Raw genomic sequence first — 19,972 nt, forward strand, 5'->3', positions numbered from 1 at the left:
CCTTCTACAGAGGCTAGAAAACCATATAGGCATACATGGAACTGCTCTAAACTGGTTTAAATCCAACCTGTCAGATAGAAAGCAGTATATACATGTCAACCCTCTCTCATCGACACACATTAAGGTCAGCTATGGTGTCCCACAAGGTTCTGTTCTTGGTCCAATCCTATTCACAATCTATATGCTCCCCTAAGGGACTTCATCAGAAGACACTCTATAAATGTTCCCTGTTATACTGATGACGCCCAACTTGTCGATGAAGCCAGATGAAAAGAACCAGCTAACACAGCTACAGTCCTGTATTACAGATATCAAGTCCTGGATGACCAAAAACGTCCTCCTACTGAACTCGGAAAAAACTGAGGTTTTCTTCTCAGACAATTGTTAACTAATGATCTAGCTTTCCAAAATGGACTTGCCCCTGCTGCTAGCACTACTGTAAAGAATCTGGGTGTCTGCTTTAACCAGGATTTATCATTTAACTCACACATCGAACAAATCTCACAGACCGCCTTCCACCTGCGTAACATTTAAAAAATCAGGCACTTCCTTCCTTTAAATGCTGCTGAGAAGCTCATCCATGCTTTTGTTACCTCCAAGCTGGACTATTGTAACTCTCTTCTGTCAGGATGTTCTAAGAAGAACTCTTCAGCTCATTCAGAATTCTGCAGCATGTGTCCTTACTAAGACTAAGAGGCGCGAACACATTTCCCCTGTGCTGTCTTCTTTACATTGGCATCCTGTAGGATTTAGAATACAATTTAAAATCCTTCTCTTAACCTATAAAGCCTTACATGGTCTAGCACCAACATACATTCAACATCTAATACAAACTTATCAACCCTCTAGGACCTTACGATCCTTAAACTCAGATCTATTAGTTATACCACAAATCTCTAAATGTAGATTTGGAGCCAGGGCTTTCAGTTTTCAAGCCCCTCTGCTGTGGAACCAACTACCGGTTTCAGTCCGGAGGGCAGACACCCTCTCTATGTTTAAAAACAATCTTAAAACCTTACTTTTCCATAAAGCCTATAATTAGCCTTACTGATTATCTTAACTGCTATAGGCTGAGAATGTTGGAGGAGTTTTAGACACCGAGCTCTGTATATTCTTCTTTTCTGCATTAAATTCATCACCTGTGCAGTTTAAACCCACACATTATTTATCTCCCAGGGCCCCAGGGCTCCACCTCCAGAGCTGCTGCTGAACCAGGATTTCGACCACGTTATCAGATCCTGAGTTCTCTCCAGCACCTCCATGGACTCTCCCATACTCTCCTCTTTTCTCACTGTACCCTCCCTCACTCTTCTCTTTATCCATCTGTCTACCCCCCCCCCCCATCCTTCCTTCCAGCTGGTTAAAAGCAGGAGGCCGTCGACAATGAGTCAGGTTACGCTCGAGGTTTCTGCCATCTAAAAGCAAGTTTTTCCTCGCCATTGCTCACTGCACAGTGTTTCGATTACTGCTCATTGTTGAATTGCTGGATCTGTTTTTCCTTTCTCCACTATAGGCTTACTTCAACTGTAAAGTGTCTTGAAATAATTTTGTTATGATAAGACACTTTAAATAAAATTGAATTGAACATTTTCCTTACTTAAAGTAACACACATTATCATTTTCTTCTGCCCTCATTATGTCCCCTTTCTCTTGATCTGATCCCTAAAACCTTCACTGAGAGGTCAGTAGTGTAGTGATAAGGTTTATCATTTAATCTAAGTAGATTTAACTTTAAATTGCCTATAGTGAGTAAGTAAGTAAGTAATATTTATTTATATAGCGCTTTTCGAGACGGTAAGTATACCTGAAATTGGAGAACCAGCTTTGATTTATAGCACAGAGAAAACGATTAAATAATTAATTTAATTGTTTTAATGTTGTTATTAATTAATTGTGAAATAATATTTTGATCAATCTCATGATCTGAAGGACTAGCTTAGCAATAATAATGTTATTTACTGAAGAAGAGGATCTTAAATTTATAATTACAACACTAAAAAGAATATGCGCAAAACAACGAGACGTTTTTTAGATTTATTAGAGAAAGAAAGAGAGAAATAAGGGAAAGAATCTTACATAAAATCCTACTAAATTAACACAAACAGATTAAAAACCCCACACACGATTTATCTGTATAAGGAATGAAATGTTCAGGTTCTTACTCTGAAGATTGATGGAGGAGAAAGAAGGTGAAGAGGCAATAATGAGGGCAAGGTGAAGGAGTTCTTTCTTCGAGGGACCAGAGGAAAAGGTTCTTTCGATGAGGGTTTCGACGATTAACAGCGTTTGCTTTCTGAGTCAGAGATGTGACTCAGAGATGAGGGCAGCGTTGAGATCCACGAATGCTCACGTCGCACAACTTTGGACGGAGTTGCAGATTGCTGGGACGAAACACTTGCTTCTCGCCAAAGAGATGAGGATGACCTGAGTTCAGCAGGATGCTTCCTCGGACGGGTGCTTGCTTCTCGTCAAAGTTTTGAGGATGAGGAAACAGCTGGACTTGGCAGGAGAAAAAGTCAGCAGCCTGGAGGGCTTTGAAGCCCAGGTGGTGAAAGCTTCAGTTGTCATGAAGCGCACCCGTAGCACAGGTGGGTATAGCTTAGTGTTGTTGTGAAGCACACACTTTGACACTTGCCAAGTTTTTGTTGACAAACCCATGCGGTTGACAAGCGTTTCAGTGTTCCTATTGGTTGCTATGGTCCTTTGGTGTCCTTCTCATTCCTCCTCCATCACTCCTCTGCAGCTGTTCAATACTTCATGTCTCATGTCTTATTATCCTAGGATAATTTAATCTACTCGTTCCATCTAGATTCTTTCCCACCGGTACACTGGAGTACATCAAAAAACTTCACATCAATTTTAGTGTAACCACTTTCAGGTATTATGAGGTTAGGCATCATACCATTGATGTTAATCAGATTAATTCTCATTCTTTCGCGATTTTTTTCATTACGTAATCCAGTACTTTTTATACAAAAATCCATACACATTTACAAATGTTCATACATAAGGACATATCAATGAGTCTCATCCAAGCAGTGTCTTGGTCAACAAATTAGTTCTGGCATCATTGTAAATTCCTTCAGTCCATCTGTTTATTCTCCTCTAAGGTGGATGACATGTGACTTGTCTCGGATGGTCAAAAGGATCAACCCATATTTACCCTGTTGTCTAAACTTTCTCCATGGCACATGGCCATAAATAAGTTAAAGCATGTAACAAACATCTGTCCACGCCGTCAAACTGCCAAGGCATCCCACCTTCTTCAGTCTTCAGGTGTTGAATCTCATTTTGTTTTACTTGCAGGCTCACTTGTGTTTGTTTCAGTCAAATGAGGGGAAACAAGGTCTTTGAAATGTGGCCTGATCAGAGAGGGTTGAGTCAGGAAACACACTTCATTACAGTAGTTAAATCTCAAGCTAATTTTTTGAGCTGTTTAAGAGTCTACAGTATAATACATTAGGATTAGACAGACACGCACACACTAACACACACACTAGTACAAACTAAAGGTTGCAGCAACACTGGTTTCTTAAATATAGCAGGATAAAATAGACGAGAACTGTTTAAAACTATAAAGGACTTTTTCTCATAAATCCATTTTTTTTATCCGATACAATGATGAAATAAAATACAAATACAATTTAACAGCTATTGTAGGTGATAATAAAGTTTTACCTTACCTTACCTTACCTTATTAAAAATAGATTAATTAAAAAGATTCAACACAGATCATTATTACAGATCATTATTCATTCTTTTATCTATATTTTCACATGACTGATTATATAAACGTGAACACACAACAGCCATTTTATGAGACATGTACCTTGAGCATGGACTGATCCATCCAATCATGTCCTCCTGTTACTCTCAGTATGTCTGTGGTTCTTCCTCCTGGAATTATTAAGTATGGAAAACAATCGTCATAATGACAAACACTCACTTCTTTGGCAGGAAGTAAGTTTGAATATGAACCTTTTACCTGACATTTTCATAATGACCTTACACATGATCTTAAAAACAACATTGGTGAAAATAAAAATACATTTCTGATGTGATACTTTACACACCTGGTTTTTCCTGAGCAATTTCCCTGTTGGTGAAGAGAACAATAAACTATAAACTGCACTACGTTGAAACAACAAAAACTAGAATAAAATGAAATACACTCACCTTCTCTTTTTGAGATAAAATCCTCCCACAACAGCTGCGATGACGACGACAAGACTCACGACTACGATGGCAGCAATGCAGCCAGAAGAACAAGGACTTGATGTTTCTGTGACACAAAATATATTGTATCACCTAACTTTGAATCTACATATGAAGTTACTGTAAATAAAATAAAGAAAGAAATATTATTCAGGTACAACGTTTGTTGTTTGCTGAGTCAGCGGTTACACGTCTGGTCAGGAGTGACACAACCTCAGGTGAAGGTGGGAGTGATAGTATTTAGGAAAATGTATTCACTCAAAAGGTCACTGGTTTGGTTAAAAAAGGTTTTCACTTATAAGATGTCTTTTGTCCAAGACAACTAAGAAAAACGGTTTAAAAAAATGCAGAAACATTATGTGATCATCTTAGTTTTAGTATGCTCAACGACGTAAAACATTAATAAAAGATTATGACCAGGTGAAATGCAGAAATGTCATGATGTTGATAATATATAATTTAACCTTTGTTACATTTTAGATTTTGTTCTCTTTTTTTTAAACTTTTACCAGAGTAGATTTATGTGAGTTTTTTAAATTTTAAATATTACTCATAAACATGTGACTGGACCCCATCCGCCTCTAATAAATACATTGACAGCATCAATTTATCTTTGACTTTATGATTCCATATTTTAATGTATTACTTCCTGGTACAGTTTTACTCACGGAAAATGTCCTTAATTTCCATGACTCACGATCAGCCAGATGTTGTATAAGTATATGAAATGTTCAATCATTACCATTTACTGTTTTTTCGGTATTTATTTTTCAACTTCTCCATGGTTGTCTCTACCGACATGGCAGCAGGCGAACTAAAGAAACTCATTTTGAGTTGTGTTTGTGTGACTTAACTATTAAAGAAATGTAAAATAAAAAACATAGAACAAGAAACTTACCCAACACAGTCACAGCGACCTTTTGAGTTTTGTATCTCAGAGTTTTGCTGTTGAAGGCCTGGCAGCTGTAATGTCCACTCTGCTCCTCAGTTACAGAACTCAATAGAAGTTCTGGTCCAGTGTCGGGCAGCAGGATGTCGTTCAAAAACCACTGAAGGTGTGCAGGAGGTCTGGAGTCAGATGAGCAGTTCACTCTGATGTTGGACCCCTTCTCAAAGTATTCCTCTGATGGTGAACTCTGTAGATCCACATCATCAGGTCCATCTGGATATGGAGGAGGAGAAAGAAGTTCTTTTGTTCACTTTATTTTTTTAATCATCACATGAGGAAACATAAAAATCTCCTCACAGCTGATGGAGAGAGTCTTTGGACCACTGATGTCCCGGATCACTGGATTGAAGACTGTGCACGTGAAGGGTCCCTGGTCATAGCGGGTCACATTCAGGATGGTGAGTTTGGCTCCTCCGTCACTGATCTGAACTTTATCACTGTCATAGATGTCTGAGCTGATGTTCCGCCAGAGGAAGGAGAGGGAGGACCTAGAGGAGACTGAGCAGGACAATGTGACAGAACTGTTGAACTCCAGCAAGTCTTCAGAGCTGATGGTCAGTTTAGCACCAGTTATGGGAACTGGAGGAACAAGACACCAACATGATCATGATGTTACACATTGATGTGAGTGAAGATGATGCTCACCATGAACTCTCAGAGTTGTAGCCCCAATGCTGGTGATTGCACTTGGTAATAATGTGTCAGTGAAGTGTTGAACATCACTGTTCCTCCTACTGCTGCGTGTATGTCATCTGGTAACACACCAGCTGCTTCAGACCAACCTGGAGGAGACAAAAGAAGTGAAGATCTGGTTTATTTTTTAATTTTCACGAAGTCACAGTTAAATAACAAACTGATCGTAAAATCAAGTAAAGAGTCAAAGACAGTTTTTTTTTTTCTTAAATGTAGGAGAAGGTTACAGTCATGAGCTCCTCTTCAGTTGTGTGACATATGAATTATCATCGTGAAAATTAAAATGAGTGACAACAAATGCTACAAATGAACACACTTAATCAAAGTTTTGAATTGACCAAATCAAATCAAATTAATTTAAAAAACAGTTTGGACAAAAGGTTATACCTGTGCAAATTATAAGTTAAACGACGATGAAAAGCTATACATTCTTTCCTAAAGATTTATGGAATATTGACAAAACACTCTGAATAGTATGAAAATGTGTCTGTCAGTGTGTAGAATTACTACACAATATACATTTAATGACATCCTAAAACTAAAGCATGACCACAAACAACCACTGATGTATTTTCTAGTGTCTCCTGGTCCCAAAGTAACTTGTCGTCTTACCTGTGAAAAACACAGAAACTATTCCAATAATGGTTAAAATATCCATTGATCAAGCTGGTGAAGTATGAGCTCAGATGAAACTGGAACTGTCCTCATTAGACTTCAGGGTCAGGGTGATATGAAAGGCTCCTCCTCTTTTATGGACTCACAGAGAGAATCTGGAAAGCTGAAGAAGCGCGCCCTCTTGTGGTTGAGGAGGTAGTTAAGGTTGAAGGTTGTCCTGTAACAACAATTATCTTTGTGTCAAAATACTTCCCACTTTTGTTTTAGCATTTGGTTACACGATCTTCAGTCACGTAAAATTAATTTTGAGAAGTGGGTGTGACCAAGTTGAACGAGTTTACAGTTCGATCTGTGATGTGATCATTGGACGTTGGATGCTTCTTTTTTCAGGTCTACCTGAAGTAAGTAAGTAAGTAAGTAATATTTATTTATATAGCGCTTTTCGAGACCAGGGTCACAAAGAGCTTAAACAATCAAAACAATACTCAAAAAAGTACATACTATAAAGATCAAGATAATACTGAGAACAACACAGGAGTTCGGGAAATACAGGGAAAAGCCTGAACAAATAGAAACGTCTTAAGATGTTTCTTAAAGGAGTCAGTAGACTCCATCAAGTGCAAAGAGAGAGGAAGATCGTTCCAAAGCTTAGGAGCTGCTCAGACACCACCTTCTCCAAGATCTTGGACAAGAAAGGGAGCTTAGAAATAGGCCTGAAATTACTGAGGTCAGTTGGGTCTAAGCCTGTTTTTTTGAGAAGAGGCTCCACAATGGCAAGTTTAAATGCATTGGAAAAAACCCCTGTGGAAAGGGAGAGGTTCACCATATTGGTAACCCAGGGGCCAATTACATCAAATACTTTGATAAAAAGCCTACAAGGAAGGACGTCATCTGAGCAAGAGGAGGGTTTCATCTTGTTCACTAGTGCCGAAATATCACCCAAAGATACAGCAGTGAAGGAGGACCAAGAGGAGGAGAGGGGCTCAGAGACAGTAGGGGTTCCAAACAAAGGGGGAGAGATTTTCTCTTTGATCAATTTAATTTTGTCAATGCAAAATCTCAACAATGCATTGCTGTCAGCTTCACAGAAGACAGGCGTGATTTGAGGAGCATATAAATATATATTACTTACTTACTTACTTACTTACTTACACAAGAGAATTAATCGTGTCAAACAAAACTTTGGGGTTTTTCCTATTTGCTGCTACCAGTTTTCTGATGTAATCAGATCTAGCAGTTTCTACCATCTCATTGTAAGAAGTCATCAGATCCCTGAGGTGTAGTCTATGCACCTCAAGTTTAGTGAACTTCCAGAGACGCTCAGTCTTTCGACAAAGTCTCTTCAGACTCAGGAGATCTTCATTTGTCCAAGGGCACCGTTTTTTCTGAATTTTCAAGTTCGATTTAACATGTGCCACTTGATCCAGTATTTCAACACAATGATCAGTGAAACAGTGAATCAAACTGTCCACGTCTGGACAGTCATCAAAGGAAAGACGGTCAAACATAGCAGAAAAACTGTCTGCAGTATCGGCTGAGATGACACGCCTCTGAGACCTAACTTTCAAAGGCTTAGGTTCAGGGATGAAGTCTAAAATGTGGCCTTTTTGATGAGTGGGTTCAGAAACATTATTAAAATTAAAGGCTTCTGTTAAAGTTAAAAGTTCTTTAGCAGAACAAGATGTGACGTCATCAACATGAAGATTAAAGTCTCCAAGAATAAGGACAGATTCCATTTGAATAATGGAAGATAAGAAGTCACTAAAGTCTTTCAAGAACATCGCCGCAGGACCAGGCGGACGGTAGATTGACACACAATAGAAAGGTCTTGTAGAACCAACCAAGATCATCTGAGATTCAAAAGAAGTGAATTCCTGTGTCTGAATCACTTTGCAAGAAAAACTCTTCCTAAAAACAGTAGCAAGACCTCCTCCACGACCAGAGAGGCGAGGCTTCCCCAGGACAGCGCTCCCTACTGGACAGAGTTCGTTCAGATGAATAAACTCTTCCTCTCTCTGCCAAGTCTCAGAAAGACATAATAAATCCAAATCAACTCTTGTGAAAAGATCATTAAGAATAAAGGATTTATTAGTAATGGAGCGAACATTAAGAAGTCCCACATTCAGCACCGATGACGTCACTGACGACGCCGCGTGAAGTTGTTCTTGTACAAACAGATGTATTACCTCTGCCAGGGAGCTCATGATTTACCCACTGAACTGTCTGTATTTCCATTATGTTTTTTGAATGGGTTTTTTTTCCGTGGTAGAGTCTTTTTTTTTTTCTTCTTCTAAACACATGCCCTCAGGATGAACTGATCGACAAAGATGAAAAGGTTTTTATACACGGACTGTTTTAATGGTCAAAATACAAGATTAAAATAAAAAGATTCAGTCATTTCACTTTTTTGTTGAGAAAGTCTAGGAACCTTATGATGTGTCTCAAATCGCATACTAGCGTACTCAAAGTTAGTGTTTTTAGTGCGTAAGTGCGTCTCAATTACTTAGTATGTGAAATTTAGGGCTATATATATTGTATATATATTGATATACTTACAGGTGTATTTTCAGCAGCAGTAGAAGGATGACACGTCTTCGGTGCTGATACCAGCTTAAATATCTCGCGAATATTTCGATACTCATATTTTTTCTTTATTTCTTCTTCCAAACTTGCAAAACGTGCTGCCAGCAGGTGTCGATAGCGTTCCTACAGCTGGTCAAACATCGTTAAAAAGAAGTAGAAGAAGAAGCTGTCGCGTCATTTGCTGTTAGTGCGTAGCAGCAGTGTTTTATTTGAGACATACTATCTGTTGAGAATTTGTTACTAGTTAGTACGTACACTATCCTGATGCATACTTACTTCTAGTATACTAAGAGAAGTATGCGATTTGAGACACAGGACTAGTTTCCTTCAACATCCGTTATTATTATTTATTATTTAATGTCTTAATTAATGTCTGTTTTAGTCTTTAATTGTTAAGTCTTTAGTTGTTTTAAGTGTTTAATGTCTGTTGTTAAGTCCTTTCAACCGTATTCATGTTTTTTATGTTTTTCATGTGTTACATCGTGGGTCAGAGAGGACCACAATTTCATTTATGCTGTATGTCTTAATACATCCATATTTGACAATAAAAAGAACTTGAACTTGAACTTGAAGAACCACTTAGTTATTTTGTGGAGGTTCCAGGAGAAGGTTGAGTCATACACGATGATCTATTATGGAGAATAAAAGATGATGGTTTTAAGCAGAGAAAAAAAAGTTTGAAACACACAAATGCTACAATGATCTGCCCCTGGAATAATTTATTGTCATGTGTACAACAATACATTCATACAATCATTTCTTTCAACAGAAATACAAGTGATGTAACAATTTAAAAACTTTAAAAGCGGCGAATTAACCATAACTGATGAAAGACGTTCAGTTTATAGAACAACCAAAACTCCAGTGATGTGTCAATGACGCTTCTTGAATGCTTGTTCTAGCAGTGAAGCTCTGTCCAAACCACTGAGTGGCGCTCACTTCTGCAGTGACGGGGACGTCTATGAGGTCGGATGGTTGGAGGGCTGACCTCAGGGAAGTCGTAAAAATTGTAGTTCCGCGCCTGTGGTTTAGGAGAGGAAGAATATGTTGATTTATCATCCACTGATGTGATAGAACAAGAGCCAAACAGCCATCAATAAATATCATTACAGGTTAATAATCAATCAAGGAAGAAATAAAAACAAGTTATTCATCTATAAAGTGACTCCATTTTACACAATATATAAAATTCATGGCCATGCTCAGGTATGTCAAGTGCGTAGGTTTGCTTAAGCAAGGGTTGGAAGGAAAGGAAAACAAGGAAATGAGAAACATATACATGAGAAAAGAATAGTGTGTCTCAAGTAAACCAGAAAACTCATGACCGTAAACGGAGCTAAAATGTTGTGGTATATGGTATAAACGTTGTTGTAATTGGACATATTTGAATTGACATTGGGATCTTCTGGACCTCTTCAATTCCCACACAGTTAGCAAACAAGATTTCTCCCCTACTTGGACCTTACTAAGAAACAAACACGGTAAATTGGACATGGGACATTATTACATTTTTGCCTAATTGAGGCCTCTTTGTCCTGACTAATATAGATAGATTAATACTCTATAGATCTCACAGAGAGAAACACACGCACGCACACATATACGCACAAACGCACATGCAAGCACACTATTAAAAAAAAATCTTTTGTGTCTACGTGTACCTGCCTTGATATGATTTTTATTTTCCAGTGATTCAGACAAAAGAATATGTATGCCCTCAGAAACTATAAGTTGCAGCAACACCTGAGTCTCAAATACAACTGCATGTGGTCCCAGGTTTGGACGCTCCACCTGTAATCACGATGTTAACCCTGTAAGTTCCACTGTCATTGTGAGCCACATTTCTCAGCTACAGAGATCCAGTCGACCTGAAAAGTGTGATCCTGCCTTCATAGATATCATTTATATCATGACCCGATACTATTGGGCCAATGGTATAATAGTTTTGACTCATTTACATGTAAAAAGGTCAAAGACACATCTTACCTGTACAGGCCAAAGAAACAATCCCAAAAATGTTGAGTAAATTCATCGATCAAGGTTGAAGACATTCAACGATCAAGCAGTGCTATAAGAACTCAGATAAAACTTTTACTGTCAGAGACGCCAGGCTCAGGGTAAGACGAAAGGCACCACCTTTATAGACCTAGGTCCAGTCTAAGACTGGCAACTTTAAAGTTGCAGGACACCGCCCTCTAGTGGTTAAAGAGGCGAACACAAGAGGCCAACATAAACAGATGATGGATTACCAGTGAAGACCGAGAAGACAATATTTCCTAGATCAACTAATATGACTTAGAATCGTCATATCACGTGTATTAATTGAAGTGGTAGTTAAAATTAAAGATAAAATAATACATCTGTAAAATGACATTATTCGACTTCAGGTGAGGTTCATGGTTGGTGAGGCAATGACTCTGACAAATGACAAAAGGAAAGCTTATTCAATTGACTACTGGTTTATTTAATATCTCATCAGCATTCTTCGCACACATATGAAGTTTAAAAAATATATGATTTTATTAATAATTTCTCAACAAGTCTATATTGAATTGTTGTGATATGTGGTGGGATATTAGTCTACATCCTCTAGATCTATGGCAGTCTTCGATTGTGGATAAATATTGATTCATTAAACCTTCATAAACCTGTCATCTTTGACATCGACATAAGAGTCAAAGCTGAAATATTATGTTTTAATTATCCATTTATTTAAATGTTTGTATTTTAAAATGTTAACCTGCCATATTTAATGATCTGAGACCTTTTAATTGGCTGAAAATCTAAATTCGTTTTAAACAATCAATGGATATAGAAAAAGATCAACAAACTAATAAATAATTTAAGGATTGGCAAACGTGGATTTAAACAGCATAGAGTATGACCGTGATAGTAAAGGATTACAAGGAAGACGCAACTCAATGCAATTTGAAAGCAGAGTGTTAGTTTATCCATATATCTATTTCCTCCTATTAAATGGCGTTTGGGGAATTTACTGTAAAGTTTAGCGAGAACTCTCCAGTCTTACGTTTGGCTCAAGAGTGAAGAATCCCAGGCACAGCGTTAGACAAGTGGTGCTGTAATGACAGATAGACACACCCTTTGTTGCTTCTGATTTGTTAATATTGCGTCAGGCTTTTCATGTTTGGCCAGATTTACGCAAACCGGAACAAAGTTCATTATGAATTTTATGAATTAATATTATTATGAAAAGATAAATATTGAGTATTAAATGGGTAAATATAAGCGTGAGAAAAACAAATAATGTTTTATTTTAGGCGAAAATGTCGTTTTTAAATATTCTATTGTATTTTTCATAGTCTTATCTCTTTTTTATATGATTGAAATTAAAACTGTTCTGGTCGTAATTTGATCTGTAGATAAAGTTCATGCGCCCGTCCTTCACCACACAAACCTTTGTTGTAAAAGTCCACATTATTTCCTTTAGTTTTAAAAGTGTCTTCGCCTCAATGGAGATGGGACGTAGTTTGAGGCTCATTAATCCAACATTTTCTCGGCTTGAAACGAATCATGAAAAGTAAAACAGCCTTACATTTCATTTTGCCAGAGATGCAGTAACCCAACAAAAAACTTGGGGTCACCAGCTACACACTGGCAGAATGCCAATCACACACTTATTTTTAATTGAGCCATCAATAGTTTTGTGTGTTTTCAAACCTACACAAGCAGATAAAAAGCATACAAACTGAAAACACAGAAAAATAAAACATACATCCTCTACAGAGAATAGATTCAAATTGGATTTAAATCCGTAGTACCATGTCAGCAGTCTTCTAAAACCTACTTAATATTAGAAATACAATTTTTATTGAATACACACAATTTTAATTCCAAAGCCCTGACTCATGATTCACTTGACATTCATCCATAAGTAAAGAGTCTCACATACTGTTGACCACAGAGAGTGGCCATTTAAGAGACTTACGTCACCGATACTCTTGATGTATGTTGAAACGGTGGGTTTGGTTCTGAATGTGTGTGTTCACCTTCAACATTCTTTAACATTATGGGTCTTTTGCAAACTTGAACGGTCGCCAACATTTCCATTAGATGCTCATAAAGAATTTAAAGAAAACCTTTTGTTAAAAGAAAGACTATTTACTGAATCAGCTTTACTTGCTTGTTTGGCTTTTGTGGACTTTCCAAAGTTTTCGGGATTTCTGGCTAATTTGGAAGAAAAACTAGACAAAGTTGCCTCAATATTAAGATAAAAAAAACTTGCTGGATCAATGTTACTTTACACACACTCATCAAATTGCGCAACACAGAAAGGATGTATATATTTTTTAAAGTTTGGGGTCCTTGTACGCCAACATTCCACGACTTTCACATATTGACTTTTCCTAGATTGATTTTTGTTGGGTTTTGCTGGGAAATTATACTATGAAGCTAAAGCTGTTTATATTTTTATTTTTTTCCCACTTTGGGATAAATAAAAGTAATTTTCTTATCTTATACTACTAAGAGATCAAATACTAACTTTAAGCTAAAATTATCACAATTTCTTCACATTTTATTAATGATTGCTTTAAAAGTCTCTACAGCAGTAGTTCAGAGAAAGAGTTTTATATGAATTACGAGAGACTTTTTTGAAGTTTTATTAAAATTAAACCAGAGACAGATACAACAAAAGCCTTTATTTAAATGTATCCAAGAGGTTCGAGAATCCAGCTGAAACAGAAAAAAAGCATCAGTGATTTTACGACATTGTAGTTACCCTTTTCAAATGCAAGGGGGTGCAAGACACAATATCTTTAATCCTACGTAGTAGGACTTTAATAGTCATACTTCACTTTTTAGCAAAATTGTTAACAACCATATCTTTACAGAGTTTATTTTCAATTCATTATCTAAATAGTTTAACATTTACAATTCAAACTAACCTTAAGAAGTTTGAGCCAACAACACATTCAAGTGAATTTTAGTTATATACAAGCTCTGACATTTTTAAAACCTTTCAGATTTCAACATGAGTGGCAGGTAGGTTTCAGAATTCAAGTGAACTTGGCTGGTGTCGCTGGTGAAAGACAGACTAAGGGTTAACAGTAATTCCTAAATATCTCATATCAGAAGTTTGTCTGCATTAAAAGTGTAAGAGAATCGTGCTTAAAAATGGGACATCTTGCATCATATCAGTAGTTGCAGTTGTTTTTTTTGTGGAAAGGCAATAAGGATATCAAACAAGCATTTGAAGCATTTTAATTTTCTAAATTCTGGCAGATTCTATCAGCAGTCTGACGGAAGTCTAGTGTCTCCATAGCGTTCGTGATCCTCCCCCTGAAGGAATGCGGCGGCTGCTGCACTTAAGAGCTCATAAAAACTTGCACAAAATCACCCCCTCTTCCTCCTCCTCCCTCAATCCCACCACCATCATCATCCTCGTGACTCAGTCGCACTGCTCTGAGCATGTCAGTTACTTTCAGATTTCTGGTAAACTGCCAACTTAATTTTCGCTGTTCAGTGAAATATAAATCCCTTCAAATGTTATCTGACGGTTCCCCCAGATATTAATGATGTTATATTCTTGGATTATTCCAGGAAAACATCTAAAAGATAATTAATAATCAAGCGGAATCAACAAGAGATTGTGGAAGGAGGCTTTGCTGGTGAATAGTGTAAAAACATCTAATCTAATTCTAGACGTCATTTACTTTACTTTGAAATATATTTTCATGCAAACATGCCTCATCAAAAGTCAGTAATGCGCGGGTCGGTTTTCAGAGAGTTTCTATTCACTATGTGACAGATGAATACAATTCTAAAAAAGCACTAACCAATAAAGTTTTACCTTACCTTACCTTACCTTAATAAGGTGGAGAGGCAAATGGGGTTTTACCGGTGCCGAACTACAACTCTTTGGTGGCCAAATGTCGACCGAAACTTTGATTATATAAGAAATACAAGCTTTTCCAATTATAATTATAATTTCAATATTATCGGCAGAATTTCTAAAGTTTCAAAGATACAATTTGAAGAACTTTTTTCTGGAACTATAACTGTAACTTTCAACGTTCTATTGGCTGAAGTACAGGATTAAACCATGTGTGAGTGCATGAGGCGCTTTGTCAGGTGAGTGAAGGTGCAAATGTTAAATTAAAGATAAAGGTAAAAATGAATCAGAAGCAAAAAAGAAGCAACAAATTGTGTAAAACTTTTCAATGTTGTTGCTATTGTATTTACAGGCCTGGAAAAGTTTCAGTGACAAGTTTGGTACCAATCCCTAGCTCAGTAACTTTAGTTGTTCTAGTTGAATCCTTGTAAATGGCTTCTGAAGCATCAAATCTTGGCGGGTGAAGCACCTTGATTTACAAGATAAACCTCCCTTGTCTTTTTGAACCCTTTGCTTGTTCAACCAGGTGATTGATCAAAGGCTCTAATTCAGCCTAAAAGCCGTTCAGCCAGGTGAACATACGCCCCCAGATCCACGGGTAAGAAGGTACACACTGCTGTCGTAAACAATGTTTGTGTTCTCCTCAACTGCGTCTGGTTCTGGGCGGGCGCCTCTGATAAAAGCAAAGCAGGACCAGGTTGCTGCTCACATGAACCGTTGGTTCTTCTGCCATGGACTTTGAGAGGATGCTCAGAACCGGTTTGGTGCTGCTTCTATCAGGTACATTATGGTTATATTAGTGTCTTGTCATCAACTTGTGTGACACATCTGGCTGATCTTTGGTTTAGGTTTGCAAGTGAGGGCCAACATTCTACCGCCAGGAACCATGAATGGGGTCGTGGGTGGGAAAGTCACGTTCACCACAAGCCTCAGACCCCCCGACGTACCCTTCGGCAACGTCATTTGGACCTTTGGAGCAGTGACGATCCTCACCTCCAGCGCTTCCGGCAACTTCAGCACGCCTGAATATCGCTCCAGGATCACGTTGAACCGAGCAACGGGGTCCCTGGAGCTCAGGAACCTGATCCTGACGGACAGCGGGGAGTATGAAGTCATCGTCGTACCTGCTGTCGGACAACAAGAATCAGGAACCGCAACACTTGTTGTGTATGGTGAGTGAAAAAATGACCTATAAACTATGTTATTATCACAGCTGTAATAAGGTCATTAATAAATAAAAAAATAAGTTGGCAAAAACTGCATTTAGAGTAAATAAATAACATTAAAAAAAAAAACTATTGAATATGTATTTACATGGCAAAAACTAAATGTTCATGTCCATCAACGCAGCTCGGATATCTGGAGTGATGATCCGCAGCCCAGCTGTCACCCTGATAGAAGACAGAGACTCCACCAACCTCACCTGCGATGCTTCCGGTTCCATCCAGACCAGGTTGTGGATGAAGGACGGAGCTTATCTTGCTCGCGGCGAAAGAATCTCCTTCTCCTCGGACAACACAACCATCTACATTGAGCCAGTAGAGAGCGCCGATCACGGAACCTACGAGTGTAAAGTCAGCAATCCGGTCAGCACCATGACCGGAGCCCACGACCTGGTTGTTAATTGTGAGTGTGATGTTGAGTTAGTTTGATGAAAGAATTAAAATTTAGGCTCAACATTTTCAAGCGCAAATAAACTGTGTTTTTTTAATTCAGTGGAAAATATAATTTTGTTAAACAAAAAAACTGAGCTTCAAAACATTCCTAAAGAAGATGGAAAAAGAAATCAATGTAGATTTTTTTTCTATTGTTCATTTCCTAAAACTTAACAAGTTGGATTATTGGTTCTTTATCAGCTGTTTAGTCAATATCAGCTGTGTTTTACTCTGAATTAAGTCTCAAAGATTTACAGTCAAGTGATCATTTATCATTTATTTATCTTTCAGTTGGCAAAATAACTCTTAATCTTGAGAAAATGTTGATGATGGAAGACAGATTTTGTTTTGTGTTCCGACTTACCATCCATATTCAGAAACATTTTAAACGTGTCGTCATTCTCTATGGTGTCGATTTTGTCGCTTTAACTTAAACAACTCCTCCTCGCCTACTCTGTGAGTAACTGCATCCCGCCCTCCGAATACTGCTCTTTGTTTTTCAAACACCAAACGATTCTGATAATATCAACTTTATTCTTCCCGCATTGGTTGTTATTGAGACAGTGTGTATATATGTATATCCTTATGTAACTAAATTCAGCGACCAGCAGAAACATCTATATCTTCTTTCTTTCTTTAAAATACACTTGGATAGTTGAACGTTTTTGGGCCACATCTTGGACATTCAGATGTCTTGTGATACCAGAATGAAACTAAAATAACATTTCATCTTTACTATTTTGTGCAGACGGTCCACACAACATGACCATCATCGGGCCGACGTCTGCACCGCTGGGCCGCACGGTCACTCTGAACTGCCGGTTGGACTCGGTCCCGACACCCATCTTCATCTGGACGCTGAACGACAACCAGACGCATGTGAACACGTCGACCTTCATCGTCGAGCAGTTGGATGAAGAAAAGAGTGGAAATTATACCTGCACCGCTTGGAACGTTGTGACCCGACGTGGAAATTCCACAGTGCACAATCTGAGAGGTGAGACGCCTCAGAATATAAGAAATGATCTGCAGCTCAGATGAAGTGACTGATGCTTTTCCTGAACTCCATGAAGCTTGTGCAGCAGCTCCGCTCTCGTTTCTACTCCTGTGGATCAGTGTGGCCGCCCTGCAACTGTGTTTGACACTATAGACCCAAGCAGTAAGTCATGGACTTTGTTATTCTCACTGTTATTGACAATAAACATTCAATCTTTTATTTCTTCTCCGTCGCAGATTCTCGATCAACACTTTCTTCCTGATGCGATACGCTTATGACGGAGGAGCAGAACTCCACCGACCACGGAATGTTCTCCATTTAACTCAAATAAAAAGCACTTTTCATTCCTACACGTAAAGATATAAATCCCACATATGTTATAACCTGTTGAATGTAAATGATTATGAAGGTTAATAATAATAATAAATTAAACAATATTGTTGTAACTTTTAACTTTCACCTGAGTCTGCAATATATGAAAACACATTTTGCACTTGAGAGTATCATAGTCTGTACTTCCTAATTATACATGAGAAAAATATTCTTATTTTTAGGAAATATATCTTGTGAATATGAAAGGATACACGTCCATTAAACCCCAGAGAAGGTACCATATTACATTATTGTGATATGCTTTCAAGTTACTTTATTTGAGAAATGATCTTCACTTAAACAGCAGAGACGTCATAAGGAGAAGAAAACATCACAATGAAAGTGTTGTTGACAGTTTAAAGGAAGGGTTGATGCTCGAAGACAAGTCCTCAGAGTGGTCGCTCCTCCAGGGTTCGCTGAGAACGTCTTAGAAATCACAGAATCATCATGAAGCTCGATGTCTTCAGAGCTATTTTCTCAGATGTCTTACAAAAGTTGCAGCTTCCTGTGTGTCAGTAGTTGTTCCCGTCATGCTCTGAGAGACGTTAATCTAAATGCAGGAAACAAGTTGGACCGACTGAAGCGAGGAAAGCGTTGCATCCCTGACCTGATTAACTTGTTGAACACCTGCGGCTATTTTTGCCGGGTCCCAGATTTGTGGGGATAATTACACATTACTATTCTGAGACGAAGCTTCCTTCAGCAGGCCCGACTTCACTGCGGTTTTAAACGAACACATTTGTTCCGCTTTTCTTGTTTTGTTTACACCAGCACAGGCGACTCCAGCTGTCAGTCATGGTGAGCCAAAGTCTGGAGGTCTATTCTTCCATTCGAAAGCAAAGTGAACATTTACTCCTTTGCCCTTCTTCTTGTGACTCACTGTGTTTGACTTCTTACTTCTTCATGTGCTGGAATTAAAAAGAAACATCTTTATTGTTTGTATTGTCTTTCGTGTCCATAGGAAAAAGAAGTATTTACTGTCAAGGTGCAACATTGGTCTAAGATCATGTAAATAATCATGCATTTGTCTTTTATTTTATCACTAGTCTCCATAAGACAAAATGTTTTTTAAGGGCATTTTTCCTTTTTTTGTCATTTTTGTGAATATTTTTTGCCCCTTCAAAAAATACAAGTAATATACAAAGTTAATATAAATCCTTTATTTTTCAAAGCTGATTTTATTCTTTATACCCTCCTTAATTTTAGCTTGATGGCCCCTCATAAAATCAAAATTAAAGTATAATGATGTTCTGTTCTATGTTAATCTTTGTATCCTTTGTCTTTGTTATCTTTCTGTGATCTATGTTCTTTATCTTTAGACTAAGATTGTATCGTCTTGTTCTATCTCTTTATTTCTCTTTGTGCTTCTTCTTATTTTTTTTTATTTTTATTTTTATGAATAATTGCTGTATTGCTGTGACTAATTGGAAAAAAAAAACAATTTCCCGAAAGAGACCTCCTGAGAGATCAATAAAGTTCTACCTACCTACCTATAACAGCCACTGCGCTAAATGTGGCTCCCAAAGATAGTTACCACTTAGGTAGTAGCAGTTTTTGAGTCTTTTGTTCTTTTTGTCCAGTATCTTGAGAGGGGGGAAGAACGGTACATGTCCACGGTGGGTGGGGTCTTTTAGGATAGCTCTGAACCACATGGATCAGCTGTAGGTCAGAAGGTTCTCAACAACGGCCCGGTAGAAGCATGGCAATATGATATGATCTATTTCAAATATTTTATTTTTATTTTCTTTCAATGTTTTTTATAAGACATGGAATTCTCTAATGCAAAACTCAAATCCTAAATCAAAGGACTTAAACATGTTAGTATAAAGTTGAACTAGTGATGAATAATACAAATTAAAAACATGTTTGTTCGCTGTCAAACACTTCTAATAATAATAATAATAATAATAATAATCTCTATTTATATATAATATATAACAATTTCTGTAATGTAATGGAAATAGAGGATGAAGGTCACATGTGTGTAACTGTTGTTAACATTGTTGCAGTAATAAAATTCAAATTAAGTTTATCGTGATGAC

The 19,972-nt window shown here is 37.7% G+C and overlaps 1 protein-coding gene and 1 long non-coding RNA gene across 2 annotated transcripts; one reads left to right on the top strand and one right to left on the bottom strand.

Annotated features, from left to right (window-relative positions):
* Positions 1-3,336: 3,336 nt before the first annotated feature.
* Positions 3,337-4,284, bottom strand: LOC148067667 (uncharacterized). Its single transcript, XR_015713209.1, has 4 exons — positions 4,177-4,284; positions 4,074-4,096; positions 3,830-3,897; positions 3,337-3,362 (listed from the first exon to the last, which is right to left on the bottom strand). It is a non-coding gene; the product is annotated as an uncharacterized LOC148067667 (long non-coding RNA).
* An 11,353-nt stretch (positions 4,285-15,637) lies between these two features.
* Positions 15,638-19,518, top strand: LOC148067668 (cell adhesion molecule CEACAM6-like). Its single transcript, XM_087806305.1, has 5 exons — positions 15,638-15,686; positions 15,755-16,078; positions 16,257-16,532; positions 17,310-17,558; positions 19,511-19,518. Exons 1-5 carry the CDS (start codon positions 15,638-15,640, stop codon positions 19,516-19,518), a joined length of 906 nt encoding a protein of 301 aa, XP_087662431.1.
* The last annotated feature ends 454 nt before the right edge of the window (positions 19,519-19,972 follow it).

This window comes from Callionymus lyra, chromosome 13, assembly GCF_982586985.1.
Source record: "Callionymus lyra chromosome 13, fCalLyr1.hap1.1, whole genome shotgun sequence".
In the NCBI taxonomy this organism is placed as follows: Eukaryota; Metazoa; Chordata; class Actinopteri; order Syngnathiformes; family Callionymidae; genus Callionymus; species Callionymus lyra.

Coding starts and splice junctions, on each gene's coding strand:
- LOC148067668 (XM_087806305.1), top strand. CDS start 15,638: ATGGACTTTGAGAGGATGCTCAGAACCGGTTTGGTGCTGCTTCTATCA. Junction 15,687..15,754: donor TTTGGTGCTGCTTCTATCAG/GTACATTATGGT, acceptor TCTTTGGTTTAG/GTTTGCAAGTGAGGGCCAAC. Junction 16,079..16,256: donor CGCAACACTTGTTGTGTATG/GTGAGTGAAAAA, acceptor CCATCAACGCAG/CTCGGATATCTGGAGTGATG.